The 18,510-nt window shown below is 45.5% G+C and overlaps 2 protein-coding genes and 1 long non-coding RNA gene across 3 annotated transcripts in view; 2 read left to right on the forward strand and 1 right to left on the reverse strand.

Moving 5' to 3' along the window:
• Positions 1–3,917, forward strand: part of LOC112470022 — a 6,321-nt gene extending 2,404 nt beyond the window's left edge. Inside the window, exon 2 of the long non-coding RNA XR_003042809.1 lies at positions 358–3,917. This is a non-coding gene — a long non-coding RNA (uncharacterized LOC112470022). The remainder of the gene's footprint in view (positions 1–357) is intronic.
• Positions 1–8,215, forward strand: part of LGALS8 (galectin 8) — a 34,293-nt gene extending 26,078 nt beyond the window's left edge. Inside the window, exon 9 of the mRNA XM_025039070.1 lies at positions 6,987–8,215. Within this exon, the coding sequence (XP_024894838.1) occupies positions 6,987–7,136 (150 nt within the window). The 3' untranslated portion in view covers positions 7,137–8,215. The remainder of the gene's footprint in view (positions 1–6,986) is intronic.
• Positions 8,216–8,513: 298 nt separating this feature from the next.
• The window catches only part of HEATR1 (HEAT repeat containing 1), a 44,025-nt gene continuing 34,028 nt past the window's right edge, over positions 8,514–18,510 (reverse strand). The window contains 13 exon segments of the mRNA XM_025039065.1: positions 8,514–9,897; positions 10,742–10,850; positions 12,241–12,399; positions 12,914–13,068; positions 13,576–13,744; positions 13,830–13,934; positions 14,072–14,206; positions 14,325–14,483; positions 15,358–15,508; positions 16,156–16,442; positions 17,005–17,145; positions 17,725–17,848; positions 17,958–18,004. Coding sequence (XP_024894833.1) covers positions 9,809–9,897; positions 10,742–10,850; positions 12,241–12,399; positions 12,914–13,068; positions 13,576–13,744; positions 13,830–13,934; positions 14,072–14,206; positions 14,325–14,483; positions 15,358–15,508; positions 16,156–16,442; positions 17,005–17,145; positions 17,725–17,848; positions 17,958–18,004 — 1,830 coding nt within the window. The 3' untranslated portion in view covers positions 8,514–9,808.

The following is an 18,510-nucleotide window of genomic DNA, read 5'->3' on the forward strand; positions in this document are numbered from 1 at the left end:
TCACACAGTCTTTAGGGTCGCTGACTGAGGTCGTACAGCTGCAACCAACATTTTTGACTTATTTATGCTCTGGACCAAGCATAACAATAAAGACCAGGAGATAGCAGGTTGACAGAAATATTTATTCCCGAGTCCCGGTCTAATGCAGTGCCCAGCATGTGGAGAAACGTGTGAGATGACCACGGAAGTGGTGGACATTGGCTTGGAATTGAGAAGGCTGTGGAAGGCTGATGGTCAAGTTGGGTTTTCTAGATTAGGGGATGATGTGAACAAGTAACTGGAGGCCTTGCAAGCGCTCGCTTACGTGACGGGAGTCAGGGTGTAAAGGGCGCCTTGGGGTTCTCTGGAGAGATGGAGGTGGGTGCTCCGAAGGAGCTGATCCTTGTCGGTGACAGGAAACTAGTGACATAACTTTTTTTAGACACGTGAGCCCCCAGTTTGGAGCTCCTATATTCAAATAAAAAAGGACAATGATAATAATTTCTTGTAAATCTTGTCCTTTTGTTAGTTTTCTACTTCAGGAAGTTTGTATTCTCCTTGTTATTCAGTTTGCTATAGTGACTTTTTTCTCAATTGCTTCAAACTTTGATGTTTTTAATATGCTTTCATTGAGATTCTGAGATCTATCATACTATTACTTTGATTTTAAACAGGATCTTCTGTTCCTTGCCATTTCAAATTCACTAAAATATCTTTGTTTCATGATTTCATCTGTGCGCTCTTTTTATGAAATTTATGTTCTTTTGAGCTGTTCTGTGACCTCAGATGGTTGTGAGGGGTTTCGTTCCATGTTTTCTTGTTTTGTGACAGTACGTTCACCTGGCCGCGGGCCACTTCTCCGTTCGTTTGTCCCGCACGGCTCTGCACTTGCTCTGATACGATACAGCGACCTTCGCTTCCCCTGCGCCCATCTGACGCCAATGTGCTTTCCCTCCCGCGAGCAGGAGGCTCTGTTTTGTCCTGAAGTCGCGTTACATGCACCTTACGAAAGGTCCTTTCAGCTGGGCGTACCTGGGCTTTCCACCGTCGCTGCGGGGATCTAATCCTGCGTCACGGCTATTTTTCCAGAGCCTTTTCTGTCAGCTCCAGTATCTCTGGAATTTCCCTAACAGCCATTTCAACTAGACCCATCAAGAACAGACACTCAGTTGCCCCTTTGCAGATGCGGATTTTGTGCCTCCATCTGGCCTCGGGGGATGGGCAGGTCAGCTGGGAGGCTGTCCTGCCCTCTGCGATTCTGCAGCTCCCATGGGGGCAGGGAGCACAGGGGACACTGCGGGCAGGCTCAGAACATGGGCCTCTATGTGGGGGTGGGGAGAGTGGCAGTGAGTGAGAATGTGGCATCAGAAGCAGGAGTTTTGGGCGTGTAAGTTATTTAAAAGGATAGTAGTTTTTTTTTAGGACTAATAATACCAGTGAGGAATCCGAACTGAATTTCTGCCAGAATGCTAATGACTCCAGAGACGCACAGAACACTGAGCTTTGAAGAGCTTCTGAGAAACACACAGAGACCAAGCTCTGCTGAGCTGGGGTGGAAATCAGCTGTGCGGTTTCTAGCACGTGCCCCAGACTTCTGAAGTTTCTCACTGTCTGATTTGTCCAGGATCCTAAGGCAGAAAAGTCAGGGTCCAAGGCCCCTGGTTCCCAGCCTGTGAGCTGGAGACATCTCCATGGATCCAAGAGGGCGGTGGTGTAGGACGAGCTGAACACGCCCTCCTGTGAGCAAGTGCAAGTGTGCAGGGCAGCCACTCCCGTGAGACAGCTGAGGGCGCAATGAAGAGCTTCCGACCAACAAACGAGCGGGGCGGGGGAGGCCGGGAGCCCCCTCGTTCACGTCCCCTCCACTTTGACGGGGGAGGGAGCTTTTCGGGTGCTTGGCCCCCCCGCAGCATCACTGCAGTACATCCCCAGCCGCACCACCCGCAGCCTCCTGCCTCTGAACAGGGCGTGAGTGGGAACAGCGCACCTGGACCTCCGACCCGAGAGCCACCCCCCCAGCTTGGCCAGCCAGTGCCCGGGCGCCCACGCAGCTCCAGCCGGCTTCTTCCAAACGCCCGGCACAGAGAGGAACACACCAGCAACCTCGAAGACTAGTGGAAACAAACCGATGAGAACAGCGAAAAGAAGAATCTAACAGACGCGGACAGTTTAAGGGAACGCTCTCTGGGATAACATCAAGTGCTCGAACATTCGTGTTATAGGGATCCCAGAAGGAGAAGAAAAAAAGGAACAGAAACTTTATTTAGAGATATAATGGCTGAAAACTTTCCTCACCTGGGGAAGGAAACAGACACCCAGGTCCAAGAAACACGGAGAGTTCCAAACAAGATGAACCCAAAGAGACCTCTGCACCAAGACATGTCATAACGAAAATGACAAGAGTCAAAGAGAAGGAGAATCCTGAAGGAAGCACGAGGAGAGTTACGCGCAGTGGACACCCGGGAAGGCCGCCAGCTGACTTCTCGAATTTACAGCCAGAAGGGGGTCAGATGGGGGTGGCAGGACACCGTTAAAGCGCTGGAAGAAAGGAACGTACCGAACGTACCACCTGCAGTAACTGGACCCCTCCAGGTGATCGTTCCCAACTGAAGGAGAAAGAGTCCAGAAGCAGCAAAATTAAAGGCGCTCATTACCATGAAACCAGCTTCACACAACACGCTCAAGGGTCCTCTTTAAGCAGAAAAGGAAGGCCATGTAAAACCAAACGGGTAACAAATCCAGTGCATTAGACATTTTAAAAGCTGCTTATCAGGTTCAAATAGACTACCATAGATGCAGAACGACATCCACAGACCTCAAGGTAACCACGCACCGAAACCTGTGAAAAATAGACAAAGAATTAAGAGAAAGGAACCCAAACAAAACACTACAGAAAAACAGCAAACCCCAAAGGAAGACATCAAGAGAAAAAAGGAATGGAGGAAACTGAAAAAACCACCAAAAACCAATGAATGAAATGGTAATAAGTACAATAATTACTTGGAATGTAAATAGGTCAAATGTTTCAATAAAAACACATAGGGTGGCTGAATGGATTTAAAAGCATGACCTGTCATGCTGCTTACCAGACTCACTTCAAATCGAACTTCATATATGGCCTGAAAGTGAAGGGATGGATGAAGATATTCCACGCAAACAAATGAAAAGAAAGCGGGGCAGCAGTACTCAGCCACTCACATCAGACAAAACAGGCTTTAAAACGGGAAATGTCGAAAAGCATTACGTAGTTATAAAGGGCTCCATCTAGACACAGATGTAATAATCGTAAATCTCCACACACCCAATACGAGAGCACCGAAATCCATAAAGCAGTTATTACTGGACATAAAGGGAGAGATCCGCAGGATTACAGTAATAGTGAATTCTGATACTGATACCCCACTCACATCAATGAATAATTCTCGGCCAAAAATTAATGGCTTTAAATGTCACTTTAGATAAACTTAATGGACATTATAGCACATTTCACCCCAAAAACTGCAGGATACACGTTCTTTTCAAGTGCACAGGAAACGTTCTCCAGGACAGATCACATATTAGGCCACAGAACAAGCCTCAGTAAATTTAAGAAGACTGAAATCATATCAAGCATATTTTCTGATGACAGTGGCATGAAACTAGAAAACTACAGGAAGAAAACTGAAAAAGAATCCACAAATACGTGGAGAGTAAACATGGAAGGGATCAATCACGAAATCAAAACCTACCTCGAAACAAATGAAATGAAAACACAACTTTTAAAAAATGTATGTGATGCAGCAACAGCAGTTCTGAGAAGGAAGTTCACAGGTAAGCTATACAGGCCCACCTGGACAAACAAATGTCAAATAAGTAGTCTGACTCTACACCTAAAGGAACTAGAAAAAGCAGAGTTGAAATAAAACTGAAAAAAAAAAAAAACAATTAAAATAACAGCTGCTTCTTTGAAAAAATAAAACCGGCAAACCTTTAGCCAATCTCATCAAAAAAGAGAGTGAGCCCAAATAAGTGAAATCATATATGAAAGAGAAGATACAACCGACACCACAGAAATAAAAAGAATCATTAAAGAGTACTACAGTTATGTGCCAACAAATTCGACAATGTAGAAAAAATGGATAAATTTCTAGAACTACATAACCTTCCACGACTGAACCACGAAGAATTACAAAATCTAAATGGACCGATAACTAGCAATGAAATCTAAGCAGTAATCAAAACATTCGCAACAAATAAAAGACCAAGAGCAAATGCTTTCATAGGTGAAATGTACCAAACATTCCAAGAAGAATTAATACCTATATATCTTAAACAATTTCAAAAAAAACTGATGAGGAAGGAATCCATCCAAACTCATTCTACGAAGCCAGCGTCAATTGCCATGATGCCCAAACCAGACAAAGACATTATAAAAAAGGAAAACTATAGGCCAATATCGTTGATGAACACAGATGCAAAGATTCTCACAAAACATCAGCCAACTGGATTTAACCATACGTTAAAAGGACTACACACCATGACCAAGCGGGATTCGTCCCAGGGATGCAAGGATGATTCAATGTCCATAAATCAATCAGTGTGATATGTCACGCTAAAAAAATAAAGCCTAAACACCATACGATCATCTCACAGAGGCAGAAGCAGCATTTGACAAGTTCAGCATCCTTTTATGATAAAAACTCTCAAGTTTTTGGGTACAAAAGAAACATATCAACGTGATAAAGACTACAGATGACAACCCCACAGCTAATATCATACTCGATGGAGAAAAACTGGAAGCTTTTCTCTAAGATCAGGAACAAGACAAGGATGCCCACTATCGCCACCTGTAGTCAGCCCAGTTCTAGATCCTAGCCACACACACAGGACAAGAAAAAGAAAAAAATGGCATCCAATTGGAAAGAAGTAGAACTCTGGTTATTTGCGGAAATAGAACTCTCATTATTTGCAGATGACTTGATATTGTGTATAGGAAACCCTATAGACGCCCCCCCCACACACACATATACAATTGTTAGAGCTAAAGGATGAATTCAGTAAAGTAGCAGGATAGAGACTCAGTATATAGAAATCCGTTGCATTTCTATACAGCAATAACAAATGACCAGGAGGAAACATTAAGAGAACAATCCCATTTACAGTTGCAACCAAAAGCATAAGATGCCTAGGAATGAACTGCACCAAAGATGTGAAAGACTGGTATGGTACCCCGAAAACAAAAGACGTGAAATAAACTGAAGAAGATACATATAAATGGAAGGCTATACCCTTGCCCACGGGTTGGAAGGATTAACAGTATTAAAATGTCCACACTACCCAAAGCAACGTATAGATGCAATGCAAACCCTACTAAAATGGCAACAGTATTCTTCTCAGAACTAATCCTGAAATTCATATGGAACCACAAAAGACCCCAAATGGCCCTAGCAACCCGAGAAGGAACAAACGGGGGCGTATCGCGCTCCCTCATAGCCAACTACACTACAGGCTGTGGTAATCGAAACATCCCGGTACCGCATACAGACAGACACACAGACCAGCTGATTAACACAGCCCAGCACTCAGTCCTCGCTTATACGGTCAGTTGACCTACGACAAAGGAAGCAGGGATATACAGCGGGAACAGACAGTCTCTTCAATACATGGCGTTGGGAAAACTGGTCGCATGCAAAAAAAATTGAAATTGGACCACTTTCTTACACCGTACACAAAAATAAACTCAAAATGGATTAAAGTTGTGAACGTGAGACCCGAAACCAGCAAACTCTTAGAGGAAAACATAGGCAGCAAACTCTTTGGCATCGCTCTCAGCAGTATTTCTTGGGATGAGTGTCCCCCGGCAAGGGAAACAAAAGAAACAAATAAATGGGACTACATCAAACGAAAAAGGTTTTGTACAGCAAAGGAAACCAACGAAAAGACAAGACCACCTGCTGAATGGGAGAGGATATTTCCCAATGACACATCCGATAAGGGGTTACTATCCAGACTATATAAAGACCTCATACAACTTAACACCAAAACCCCCCAAAGAATCCAAAAAAATGGGCGGAGGACCCGAATAGACATTTCTCCCAAGAGGACAGACAGGTGGCCAACAGAGATATGGAAAGGTGTTCGGCTTCAGATGCAAATCCAAGCCACAATGAGATATCACCTCACAGGTGTCAGAACGGCTGTCATCAATAAGTCAACAAAGAGCAAGTGCTGACGAGGACGTGGAGCATGGGGACCCTCGTGCACTGTCAGTGTGACTGTAGATTGGCGCGGTCACTATGGAAAACACCGAAGGTGCCTCAAAAAATTAAAAATAGAGCTGCCGTATGATCCAGCAGTTCCGCTTCTGGGTGTTTATCCAAAGAAATCCAAAACACTGACTCGAAAAGATCTGCACCCTGGTGTCCACTGCAGCTTTATTTACAGTGGCCAAGACGTGGAAGCGACCTATGTGTCCGCAGACAGATGACTGGATAAAGGCCATGTGGTACACGTATACGAGGGACTACTATTCAGCAATAGCACAGAATGAAATCCTGCCAATTGCAGCAACGTGGATGGACCTAGAGGCCTATGCTAAGTGAATATGTCAGAAAAAGAAGTAATGATTTCACTCTATGTAGGATCTTAAAACACAAAACACATGAATAAACACGGGAACCGAACCACAGACACAGAACGAGCCGATGGTTGCCGGGGGGAGGCAATTGGTGACAGGAGTTAAAAACTTACGTCAGCGTGTTTCCCACAGTTCTGAGGGGGGCAAGACAGGGAGTGTGCTGGGAAAGGAAGGCCAGGTGGGCCCTGGGGACGGTGTCAGTTACTTCCCTGAAGGGACGAGGCAGAAAGAGCCACTACCAGAAACTCTGCAGAGGGCGTGAGCCGCAGCGGGCTGGGAGGATTTATCTGTAGAAAGCGAACCGGAAGGTTTACGTTTGACTGTTATTGTGCAGGAAACAATATTTCTAAGCTGAGTGGAAGCACTGATATTGCGTGTCCTTCCCTTCCAGATGATAATTTATTGTGATGTTAAAGAATTCAAGGTTGCGATAAACGGCGTGCACAGCCTGGAGTACAAACACCGGTTCCTGGAGCTCACCAGTATCGACACGCTGGAAGTCGACGGAGACATCCACTTACTGGAAGTAAGGAGCTGGTAGCTGACGTGAATTGCCTCAAAAACTGAAATACAAAATGGCTTATGTAACACTGGCTTTGTTAAAATGCATCTCAGTATTATCATGTTTATATGTTAAATGAGCTTATAGCAGTTATACTGGGTGTTCCGTCCTAGTAGGTAGTGTGGCTCTGTGAGGCACAGGCGGAAGAAATTTGAAGCAACAGAAGCGTACAGCCATTGCTGAGGCCTTCCTCGCCCCCTGGCCTCGTCTGGAGCCCACTTCCCACTGAACAAGCACTTACGCGGCGCCTGCTCTCACAGCCTCAACGCGCCAAGCACATCCCTTTGCCAGCACCGTGCTGGGGGCCGGGGTGCACGCACGGTGGTGCCCTGGACTGTGCTCCCCGTTCTCTTGAGCTCAGAATCCTGTGTGCTCTGCCCTGTGCACTGTTTCTTCTGCAGGTATCGCATACTCACCAGGGACTTAGAACTGCTCAGCTGTTAAATCACCTAGAAACTAATTCAAAGACAGTACTCTGGCCCCAGTGGTCACACTCAGCGTCATATCTCATAGCTAAGGGGTCGATTTTGACTCCCATCTGGCACTTTCCTTTAGCATAATAAATATCTAGCCCTACTAGCTGTAAGCATTACCAAGTAGTGAACACTATGAAGTCTGAACACAGCACAAAAATTAAGGCAAAAGAATAATCAAGCAAAACAAAAACGAATGTATTGAAATTAACCTGATCTCATTCGCAAGGCCACTGATTTCCGTATCAGTAAATGGTTATTTTAGAACATGTGAATTTAGGTTGAGTCAAAGGTCTGCACGTGCCTCTACAGAAGGTTTAAGGTGGAAGAGGATTTCCATTAGTACAATGTTTATAGGTGACAAAGCATAGCCAAGGTCTGGTTTAATGGCTGCTTCTGAAAGAGGCACGATCGGAAAGTGAAATGCAGCCACTGAGGGCAGGGAGGAGCGTGCGCACCCGTCCTCCGCACGCGAACCAGCACCGCCTCTGCTCTTCCCAGGGATAGTCCATCACGTTAGCGACCGAGATCAAAACATTATTCTACTTTAAGTGATTAAAATCAAACCTGTATCAGCAAGTTAAATTGTTGCGTTCTGTAATTTTTTCTATTCTTTGAAGCGAGTTGGCAGAAATTCTTTGTGGAATTCTTACAGGTCAGATCTTGTTCAAGGAAAATTCAAAGGCTTGGAGTGGGGAGGTAAAAAGCTAAATCAGCCGAATCATTTTATCATATTAAATTGCTGGGCTAGATTCTGCCAGGACTTAGGAGCATTTTCATAACAGGTTTCGGTTAGATACTATTTGTGTCCGTATACGGAAAATGCTATTACTGATCTTGTTTTTAAAAAGTACTCAGCGTAGGAACTTCTAGCACTTGATTCTTTTCCACTTTGTGTTAACTTATTATGCTGAGTTTGCCAAGCTCAAAAAAGACATGGGTGGGAGGGTGTTTGAGAAAGTTGTAGAGGACAAGAAGGCTCTAGAATCCCCAGAGTTATTTTTTTCCCTGCATAAAAGAACATCAGATTGCATGACTGGGGTTTTCCTCTCAGTCTTAAACACATTTTCATTTTCGTGATGTAAATGGGAGACATGACTAAGACAGAAGACTGTTTCCTGAGAAAATATAAAATCTTAAGGTGTTTTTTGACGTGAAGCTATTAGCATTTATCTTATCGAAACGTTTCTTGAAGAGAAACGTGCATTTACCATGTTGCCTGTACGTGCAGGTCAGCCTTCACAGCCCCGCACTCACTCATTAAATTAAATCTATTTGAACGTTCTGTGGGACGGTTCTTAGATGGCATAAATAACTATATAAATAAATGCCTTAAAGGCACCGGTGTTTAATTTGAGCCTTCACTCTCCAGCATCACTGTGACATAGCAGAGATTAGAGAACTTCAAAGCTTTAGTTAAAGTCTGGTACCTCCTTCCTTTCTCACGCAAGCATTTCTCAGTCAACCGCCGGTGGAAAGTGGTTACTGTGCTCCCGGAGGGGCTTCTTCATGCCTTTGGTGTTTCTGGGCCCTTCCTGTTTGTGGGGTCCGTCAGGTGGGTTTTATCAACAGTCTGTTGCCTTCACCTCCCTCTTCTCCCAAAAAAGACTGAAGGATAAAGGAGACAGTCACAGCCCAGAGTAAAAAGTACATTCTAGACCTACTTCCCCCTGTGGGCACACGCAAAAACTTTAGGCTGAAGTGTCATCCACCCGAAATGAAAAGTAAAAATCCAAATGGCTTTACAGTCAAAAGCATTCTTGTTAAATGCTGAATAATTCATTTCTTTGAAGAAAAATTTAATACTCTGAATAAAATCTCTGGCGTGGACCCCACGTGCTTGACATTCCCTTGCAGAGGAGTTAAGGCATTACCGTCTGAGTGAGGTGCCATTAGCTTTGGGCGCTATGAGTAAACATGTCTGTGACGTTACCAGCACCAACGAGGGACTATAACAGACTTAAAAAGACACAGCCATCTGTATAAAACCACCGTCGTTTACTCTGCCGTTCCCTACAGCTGGCAGGAGAGGCCTGTGTGTAAGCATGAACTCGGTGGGAGTTTCGTAAAGTCCAAGTAGATGTTAAGGCACCAAAAGTAACATGGCACCAACACCCAAAAATAAAAATATAAATCTGCACAAACAACAGAGTGTGAAACACCAAAAAAATTAAGGTTTTAGAAGTAGCTCTGGAGCGGCTCTCCCAGGACAGCTTCCAGTTGCTGAATAGTCTTTTGGCACTGACGTTCTACTTCTTCGCATTCATCTAAAAAAAAAATCAAAATTCAAACGAGTCAGTCGTCCTGCCTCGATTATCACTAGCCTAAATCCTCCCGTCCTGCCTTCTCTGGCCGTCATTCAGTCACAAGAAGTGACGGGCACCATGGAAACCTCCAGATCCCTCCTCCTGCCTTGATTCCCTTCCGGTAGCCTTAGACTTGGAAGCCAAGTAACACAGAACCCCCCACAACACAGGACACCGAAGAGAAGCCGACTGCTAGCAGTCCCCACCCCAGGCCGTAGGAAGCAAAGGTGAACGCTCTTGGTTTAGATAAGCGGTGAGTCATGACTATCAAAGTGCTGGTGTCCTCATCGCCGTCACCTCCACGTGCAGTAAGACGTACTGTCATTTCTCGGGCTGCACGGTTCCCGTGTCCACAAGTGAACCCATCTCGACTTCAACCCCAGTTCCAACTGCGACACTTTATCAAGTTACTTAATGCTTTTAAAGCTTCTTGTTTCTTCCTTTATTAAAAAAAGGGGCGAGGGGTGGATGGCATATACCTGTCGCGAGGATGAGATCATCCTTGCCCAGCAGCGGCTAAGTGCTGGTCACTGTCAATAAACAGCGATGCTAGGGTGGCTTCAATGGCCTAGACATTTTGACACAGTAACTCTACATCTGGGGACAAACATTCTCACGCTGAGGTAAATGCAACAGGTGTCATGGCCATTGGGCAGTCGCTTCCTAACAGCCCCCACCCCACTCCAAACAGGAACGCGGCCCCCCGTGCTGCAGGTCACGGGCTGGAGCTGCGGGCTAAGCACAGCGCACCCGGCTGGCGTGATCGCCGGGCGCCTTTCCACAGACTTCTACTGCCAGGAATTACCTTCCATCAATTCAGCTAAGAAAGGAATGGACTCTGGTAGCAAGACAATGTAATTGTCCTTCAGTTTTTCAGCCAGTGCTAACACAGTAATCAGGGCGGCAAATCGAACCTGAAAGGGACAGAAGGGTAAAGAATGATAAGCTAGTGTTGCTATATTACCTTAAAATCTGTCTAATTTGAGACAAGCTCTTGCCTTTTTAAACTAAATATTATTTCACATGAGTTTATTTCACTTTATGTCCATTCAGCTTTTATCTCAGGATACTAGCTGGGAGCTGTTTATGACATGGGTCATCTTATAAATCAAGTGTGTTTCAAACTGTTCCTGTTTGTAGGCCTTTAACAGGAATGTCTTTTTTATAAGAATTTTCCTTTAAAAAAAAAAAAGCAATGGAAGAAAATGCCATACACAGACTCGAGTGTGTCATCAAATGTAACCACACTGGAGCTCACCAGCTCTCCTGGCTGATGGAGACGATGCCAACCTGGCGGCCACCTGCAGAACCCCGACCGAGGTCACCGCCGTAGCTGTGTGAGGGGCCTGGGCCCCGGCTCAGGTCAGCACTGAGTAAAAGAGCACACTGTGTTATGTCCTGATTCTGGAACTTGAAGTGTGGCTGTTTCCCACATGACTTCTCTGTGCGGAGGAATATAAACAGCTGTTTGGTGCTATTAGTGACCCACTTAGACACAAGCCGTGCTGGCCCTCTCTCTCGTTTTGGACAATTTAAAAAATATTTGGATACACCAAATTAAGTTATTTAAAAACGTGTAATTACCTAGATTCAATCAGAATTTTTCTGATTTGTGCAACAAAACATTATAATAAATTTAATGCAATTTGGTAAGAACCTACAATTTAAACTCTGGGGGTACATCCAAATAGCCTGTTACTATCTAAGAAATAAATATTATGAATTTCGACTAATAAATCTCTTAATAAAATTCTGCTTTGGTTTAATTTATCCACTGAGGCTCCTGTACGACGATTAGTTTGAGCAAAGGCGAGTCACTGGTAGCACCGTGACGCTGACGCTCAGGTGTGGGGCTGGGACTCTGACCTCCGCTCATCCTCCCGATAGTGGGTGTCAACCGCCACAGAACCCTAAGGCTAACGTGGCGGATCTCACTCAAAGGAATGCTCTGTGGACAAGCTGAAGGCATTTGTTTTGGGGAACACAATGACATTTAAATGGTGCTTAAGAAACAAAGAATTACTTCATCTTTTCAAGATTAAAAGCACACATTTAGAAAGGGTTTTAGTGCTTGTGTCAAAGGACGCGCTGGGGCGGGAGGAGGATGACCGTCATTTACAAATAACCCGTCAGTAAAAACCGAAAACGTCTTGGGCTCAAACCCCCACTGACCACAGCCCGGCCTCCAGTCCTGGGAGACAGGCACCAACACTCAACCCCACTGGCTTCCCACGGTCCTATGCCCATACCCGCGACCCGGTTGCCCAGGCCGCACGGTGAACACGCGGCAACGCTGCACCTGACCTTGGGGGAGGAGTCTCTCGTCTTCAGCAGAATCTGGTAGTTCAGTGGTTTCCAGAGAGAGTCATCTGCCACGGCCACCGAGAACTGTGCGATGCACGGGGCCAGGTGCCCTGTCACCCGCTCCTGGAACTTCTCTTCTCCGCCAAGCCTGTTTTCTAGCTAGTAAGAGAGAGAGAAGGACTTTGAGCAACAAAGGACTTTCTCATTTCTGTTTGAAAAAACTTGCACTGCGTAGATAACATCCATGACATGTGCAGGCTCAAAAAGCAGGCGCTGTTCTAATCTTCTCTCCAGAGCACATTTACAATGCACCGGCTTTCAGAACGCACGCACAGCCCCCAGCACCGCTCCCTCCGGCAGAGCACCTCGGCGGGCCCACACGAGGGCGGCCCAGCCGGGAACATTCTCAATGGACTGAGTTTTAAACAACTAAAAGTATAACCATCAGACCTTATGTTTTTCATTGAAAAATGCAAAAGTAAAACGGTAAATGCCACTATGAAGTTATATCCATGAAAAATGAGAAATTGATTTTGAAATAATTTTGTAAAAAAGAAATAAAAACTGGGAGAAAAGTAATTCCAGCAAAGTGTCACTTCTGTAGGTACAAAACTGGTAAAAATTCAAGTGACGGCTTCCTTGTCTTTCAACAAAAAAGGTTTTATTTGGTTACCTGATCCACCAGGGGCATCATCAAGGCTTCTGCTCTCTCTTTACTTAAAAAATGTTGAGTGTCAAAAAGGAAGATTTTATATAAACAGTTCAAAATAAACTGTAATAACAAGCAGCACTTTTCAGGGTCATTTTCAGAATCAAAAAATGCTTCATCTGTAAGATGGGGGAGAATAAAATGAAAAAAATGAATTTCACAATTTAATGTTTAAACTCAAATCACTATTAAAAGAACTACAATCAGAAGGTATTTCTACACGATCTGGAAATCAAGCTCAGGATGAAGGCAGAACACGTAGTGGATGGTCTAGTCTGTCAGGTAAGTGGCTCCTTTTAGAGTTAAGAGTCTCAGTGATGACTGTTCCGTTTGGCAAGCTGAATGACCAGTTTCAAGTGGGTTGCTCATTAGCATTAGAGAAACCAATCTTAACTTTAATGTTTTAAAGTTATCTGCAACAGCTTAAGAGTAACACCCATTTACTTTATTCTTTCTTCCAAGTGAGTCAAGTAATTAGTGACCTACTTTCAATATGCTAAAACAGTTCAATGCCTGACAACTGACTACAGAACGAAAAATCACACTCCTTAAATGTATCACACTCGCTGCAACTCGTGTAAGGCGCACAGAGCAAGGCTCCAGCCGAACTGGAGTCAGCTACCAACCTGTTTTGGAGATGTTCACCTGGTTCAAGGTGTCAGCAAAAGGCTTCACTAAGTGGCCAGCGAACAGAGTAAAAAGCCCTTTCAGTTTTTCGGCAATGCAATCTGCCAAGTTGTAAAATGTCAACAGTCTGTCTTTTGGGGCATCTTCTGTCTTAGCCCAATCGAACAACTAAAAAAAAAATAAAGTAATAATTTATTCTATACATCTTGTAACTTACATAAGGACAAAGAGGATGTGGAGGAAGGATGCTTACCTTGAAAAATAGGGGTCTGAATGTGACTTCAGAAAGTTTTACAACCATAGCTACTAGACAGTCAATGATACAATTTTCTGTTTTTCCGACTTCTTCCAGATCATTCTGAAAACACAAGAGCTGATTTATTAGCCAGAGTTCTGACACCTGGCTCTAAATAATTTTGTTAAGTACGACAAGTTGAATGGCTAGTTTTTCTCTGGCCCTTAGGTTTGGATGCGGGGGAGTGGGAAGCAGCTGACCTCAGGGTGCCGTGCTCGGAAGTCCAGGGCCTCCAAGAAGAACGCGGTGAGCTGAGACTGATGGGAGACGAGCTCCTGTTTCCTCATGGCCCCGACGTGCTCCTGCAGGATGCTCATGAATGGGCCCATGTGATGCTAGTGGGAACAGCAAAGAGGTGCCGGCTTTTAATATCCTAGAGTTCATTAAGTGAAACTTTCAAGTTTCAACACCATACGTCCCTTCTCCAAAGTCTAACTCCCAATATAACCTAACCTTCCAGTTCTTCTCGATCTGCTTGTACGTTTCGCTGATGGCCGGTAGCAGGACTCGGGGTGAGAGAGTGGTCGCCAGTGTCTTTTCAAGAGACTTGAGACGCACATTAGCCTGTGAGGCCGACCCCATTTCACTAGTGACTTTCTCCAAATGAATCGACTGTAGGAATATAAAAACAGTGATCGAGGCCATATGGGTACTCAGTGAAAATGTCTACACACTCAGAAAGAACTGAACCCAAATGCCAGCGATGGAGAAAAGCTTGGTGCATGTTGGCTTCACAGAGAATTCCTTTTACAGCCAACCTTGAATGTCTGAAGATAAAAATGGACAGATGTCTCTTTCCCACCTGGGAGTCAGGGAGGTGGGGAAGGACACAGAGCACTCAGATTGGTAAGATTTTCAGAGGCCAGGGATCCAGTGACCACAAGAGGAGTCGGGTTCTTCCTTGCTAACACATCTGGAAAGCTGTTTGTAAATTTCAAGCGCAGGCTGTAGTGCACGTGACCCAGCTAAGTCATCTACATCAAAGCAGTTAAGCTGCCTAAGCTCCTATGTGCAAACGCACAATACAACAGACCAGTACAAGGGGTCACTCTGGGCCACTTTCAGCTGGAAATGCTGCTTGGCCACTGTCTGTGCCAGCCACCACCACCCTGGATGCAGGAGCCCGCCCTCCCAGCGCAAGAGGCGAACAGGACACGCCCGTCCCTACGGGAAGCAGGAAAGGCAGCTCTGCCAGCTCAATTCCGAAGATCTCACGGGGAAAAAAAACAATAAAAACATCCTGCAAAGTAAAATAGCCTCATGATAAAGTGACACCATATCGATGTCATGTCAAGATTAAGCAGGAGGGGCGATGGGAGTGGAAGAGAAAAAGGCACGCACAGAGTGACAAGTACATCTTTTCAGAAATCCAATCTCTGGGCCAAACAGAAACTAAAAACATAAAGAACAAATAAAATTACCTAATTTGTAATTTTTCCTTTTCCCCCACTACCCCAAGTGGTATGTTGTGGTCACAAGGACTCACCTGCAACAGGACACCCTCTAGGTAGGGGCTGATGAAGTGGGGGAGCGTCTCAACCACCTTCTGCAGAGCTGCCACGGCGCTGAGCAGGTAGACGTCACCGGAGCCCATGACACTGGCGTTTTTCATTCTTGTCAGCAATGAAGGCATCAGGCTAGAAATGAAAAACGGTTTGAGAGTAACCTTAGGCTAAAAGAGAAGTGGAGAACGGAGGAGTCGTTATGAAGAAAATCCAACACTGGCACGCACTGCATCACCACGCCCGTCAGGGCCACGAAAACGTCTACACATTTCACGTGCCGAAGCAAGACTCTCCCAGAGCCAAGAGCACTGACACAGCACGATGCCTTTCCACTTAACACCTGCTGTGTGCCAGGCGCTGTGCCAAAGACCTCCCACACACGGCCCCGCGGGACGCGCACGCCGTGGGGACTGTCTCGGTTTCACGGACGTGCCCAAGGCTGCACAGTCAGTCAACGCCAAGGCCACAGTGAGTCAAGAGCAGCCGACTTCTGCGCAGGGCAGCACGAGGCGGCGTCTGCCCAGCTGGATGGGCTGCTACAGGAGCATCGCCTACTGCTTCCTAGTTACAGCTGCTCAAAGGGGAGCGAAAATGGGGATAATAAACATCGTAAAGGTAATTGAGAATGTTGTGTTTTTCAGTTTGAAGAAAAGATCGATTCTTTAACAAATCTAATTCTATGTAACTTCTTAGAAGCGAAAAAAGGCACTGAGATGATTTTCCAGTTTGTACTAGAGACCCCGTGTGACAGTCCCTCACCTAGGCCCCACTCGGCATACCTGGGGAGCTGGGGGATGGCCAGTGCTTCCAAGGCGGAGGCCACCTCGGCCACACACAGTAGGGCGCTCCCCAGCACGTTCCTCTCCTCCTCCTCTTCCGGCGCGATCAGCTTCACCGCAGCGTTCAGCACCGGGGCGAAGGGCTCCGGGTGTTCCGCACCGAAGTTCCTGCACAAGAGCCTCAGGGTGTGCAGCGCGGTCTGTCTGTTCACTGCCTGCTCTGCCCCCTGCTTGTTACGCTGCACAACGGCCAGAAGGACTGGAACCAGCTTTAAGAAACGGTACACCTGAGGGAGACAGCCAAAGTTCCCCGAGTATTAAAGCTGCAAAGAAAAGGCTGGTCTGTTTTCCATTTTCACTGCTTGACACCATCTAAATGGAAATCAGACCGAGAAGACCTATGCCACTCAACTGTACACAAGGAACTGTCTCTCCCACTGATGCACTGAGCACAAAGCCAGCGCATGCAAGAGGACCTATGCCACTCAACTGTACACAAGGAACTGTCCCACTGATGCACTGAGCACAAAGCCAGCGCATGCACTTGTGACCAGTGTCTGATGTTTTATACAACTTATATAAAACACCCTTCTGGTTTGGAATAAGAGTGGATTAGAAATGTCCTAAAGCCAATTAAGGTGACGTAGGGTCCATATCAAGTAACAATTCCATTCAGCTGAGTTTCCATGCTAACAGCTCTTCTCTCTCTCGCTCTCTCTCTCACACGCCCCTCCCCCACAGTATTATATTCACGTAACGTACTGATTTAGATCGTACCAAGGAGAAACCAAGGGGGTGACATGCAGCTCCGACAAGGAGAACAGTAAACGGGCCTTAGTCTTCACTTACGGTTTTCTTCTTCCAGGACGCATTCTGCTGTAGCTTGTTGTTCAAAAGATCCATCGCTTTCCGGCGAACGGACGGCAGTGGGTTACCCAGCAGCCCTCTAATCACAGGAAGGAAGGTTTCTGTGGGCAGCAAGGCATTGACCTGGACAGCAGTTTTACATTTAACGGAAAAGAAATGAAAAAAAGGGAAGATCAACTCGAATTCAGACAGACTTCCGTTCTCTGCACACCCTCTAGGTGCCAGGCGTTTCACACGCACTCTCTTATTTGCTTCTTACACTAGCCTTTCACGTAGACTCACTGATCACACTTATAAACACACGGACAGACAACGAAAAGGACTGGCGCTGAGGGCAGTAACCGGACGCTGCGCAGCGAGCCTCGGGGCGCGGCCAGCGGTGCTGCGAGCGGGCCATGTACTCTGCCTGGCAGGCACTTCTGTTACTCCGCGCGAATTAAGTGGACGTGACGCAGTGTCACATGACTGAATACTTAAAGCCTGGCATTTACTGGGGCATGTGTTCACGTTGTTGATAGGGAAACAATTCTGACAAATTTATTTCTAGTCAAGAGATTCTTTTCCAAGAACAATCTTAACTGCATTATATTTAGAGAAACTATGGCTAAATTTATTCTTAAAGTAACACTTTAGGTTAAATCATTTCACAGTGACATAAAAACAGCAACAAAGCACAGCACGTGGGGAGAAACGAAGCCCTACCTTATCTAACACGTCGTAAGCTTTGCTAAGGAGCGCTCGCCAGAACTTCGCGGTCAGTTTGTCTGCGTTTTTCTCCACAGACTGTGCGACAGCATTGATGTAGCCAAGAACCGCTTCTAGCAACCTGAAACACAGGGTGGGGCTCGCGTGAAAGTCTCGTGCACTATTCTTCCAACTTTTTGATAAGAAGAAATTATTCCCAAATAAAAATTGAAAAAAGAAAAGTAACATACCTCTGTTCGAGGCCTTTTAAAGCCTCAGGACCACCACTTTCAACTACCTAATGTGTAAAGAAGGCATCATTAGGACTGGGAGCCGATGACAAAAAATCACTTAAAGTTCAATGAAACATCTATGACTATTCAAAGTTCCCACAGCAACTGGCTTCTGACACCACAATTAAATCAGGTTCAGATCACCCTCATCATACTGTAAGAACTCTGCTTCCCTCATTTCATTTCATTCCATTCATTTATCACACTCTATAACAGTAAAGTATGACAAAGATTCAGAAAAATACAAGTCAATACTCATTTATCTACTAATTTTATGAAACGTAATCTTTCTATAGCTCATCTCTAAGATGAACTATTACAGATCCGGCGGTGAGCCCCCATGCTCTGTACCCTAAGCCTGTTCGCCCACTAGCCCAAGCCCAGCCCGAATCTGCTGTGACTGTCACCAAGGAGGACGTATCAGTTGGCAATGTGCTGTTTGGTGATACTAGATTTCTGCCATCTGTGTGGCTCATGTTGTTCTGGTTCATCCACTCTAACTGCACACAGT

The sequence above is a fragment of the Pteropus alecto genome, unplaced genomic scaffold (assembly GCF_000325575.1).
Source record: "Pteropus alecto unplaced genomic scaffold, ASM32557v1 scaffold189, whole genome shotgun sequence".
NCBI classification, from domain to species: Eukaryota; Metazoa; Chordata; class Mammalia; order Chiroptera; family Pteropodidae; genus Pteropus; species Pteropus alecto.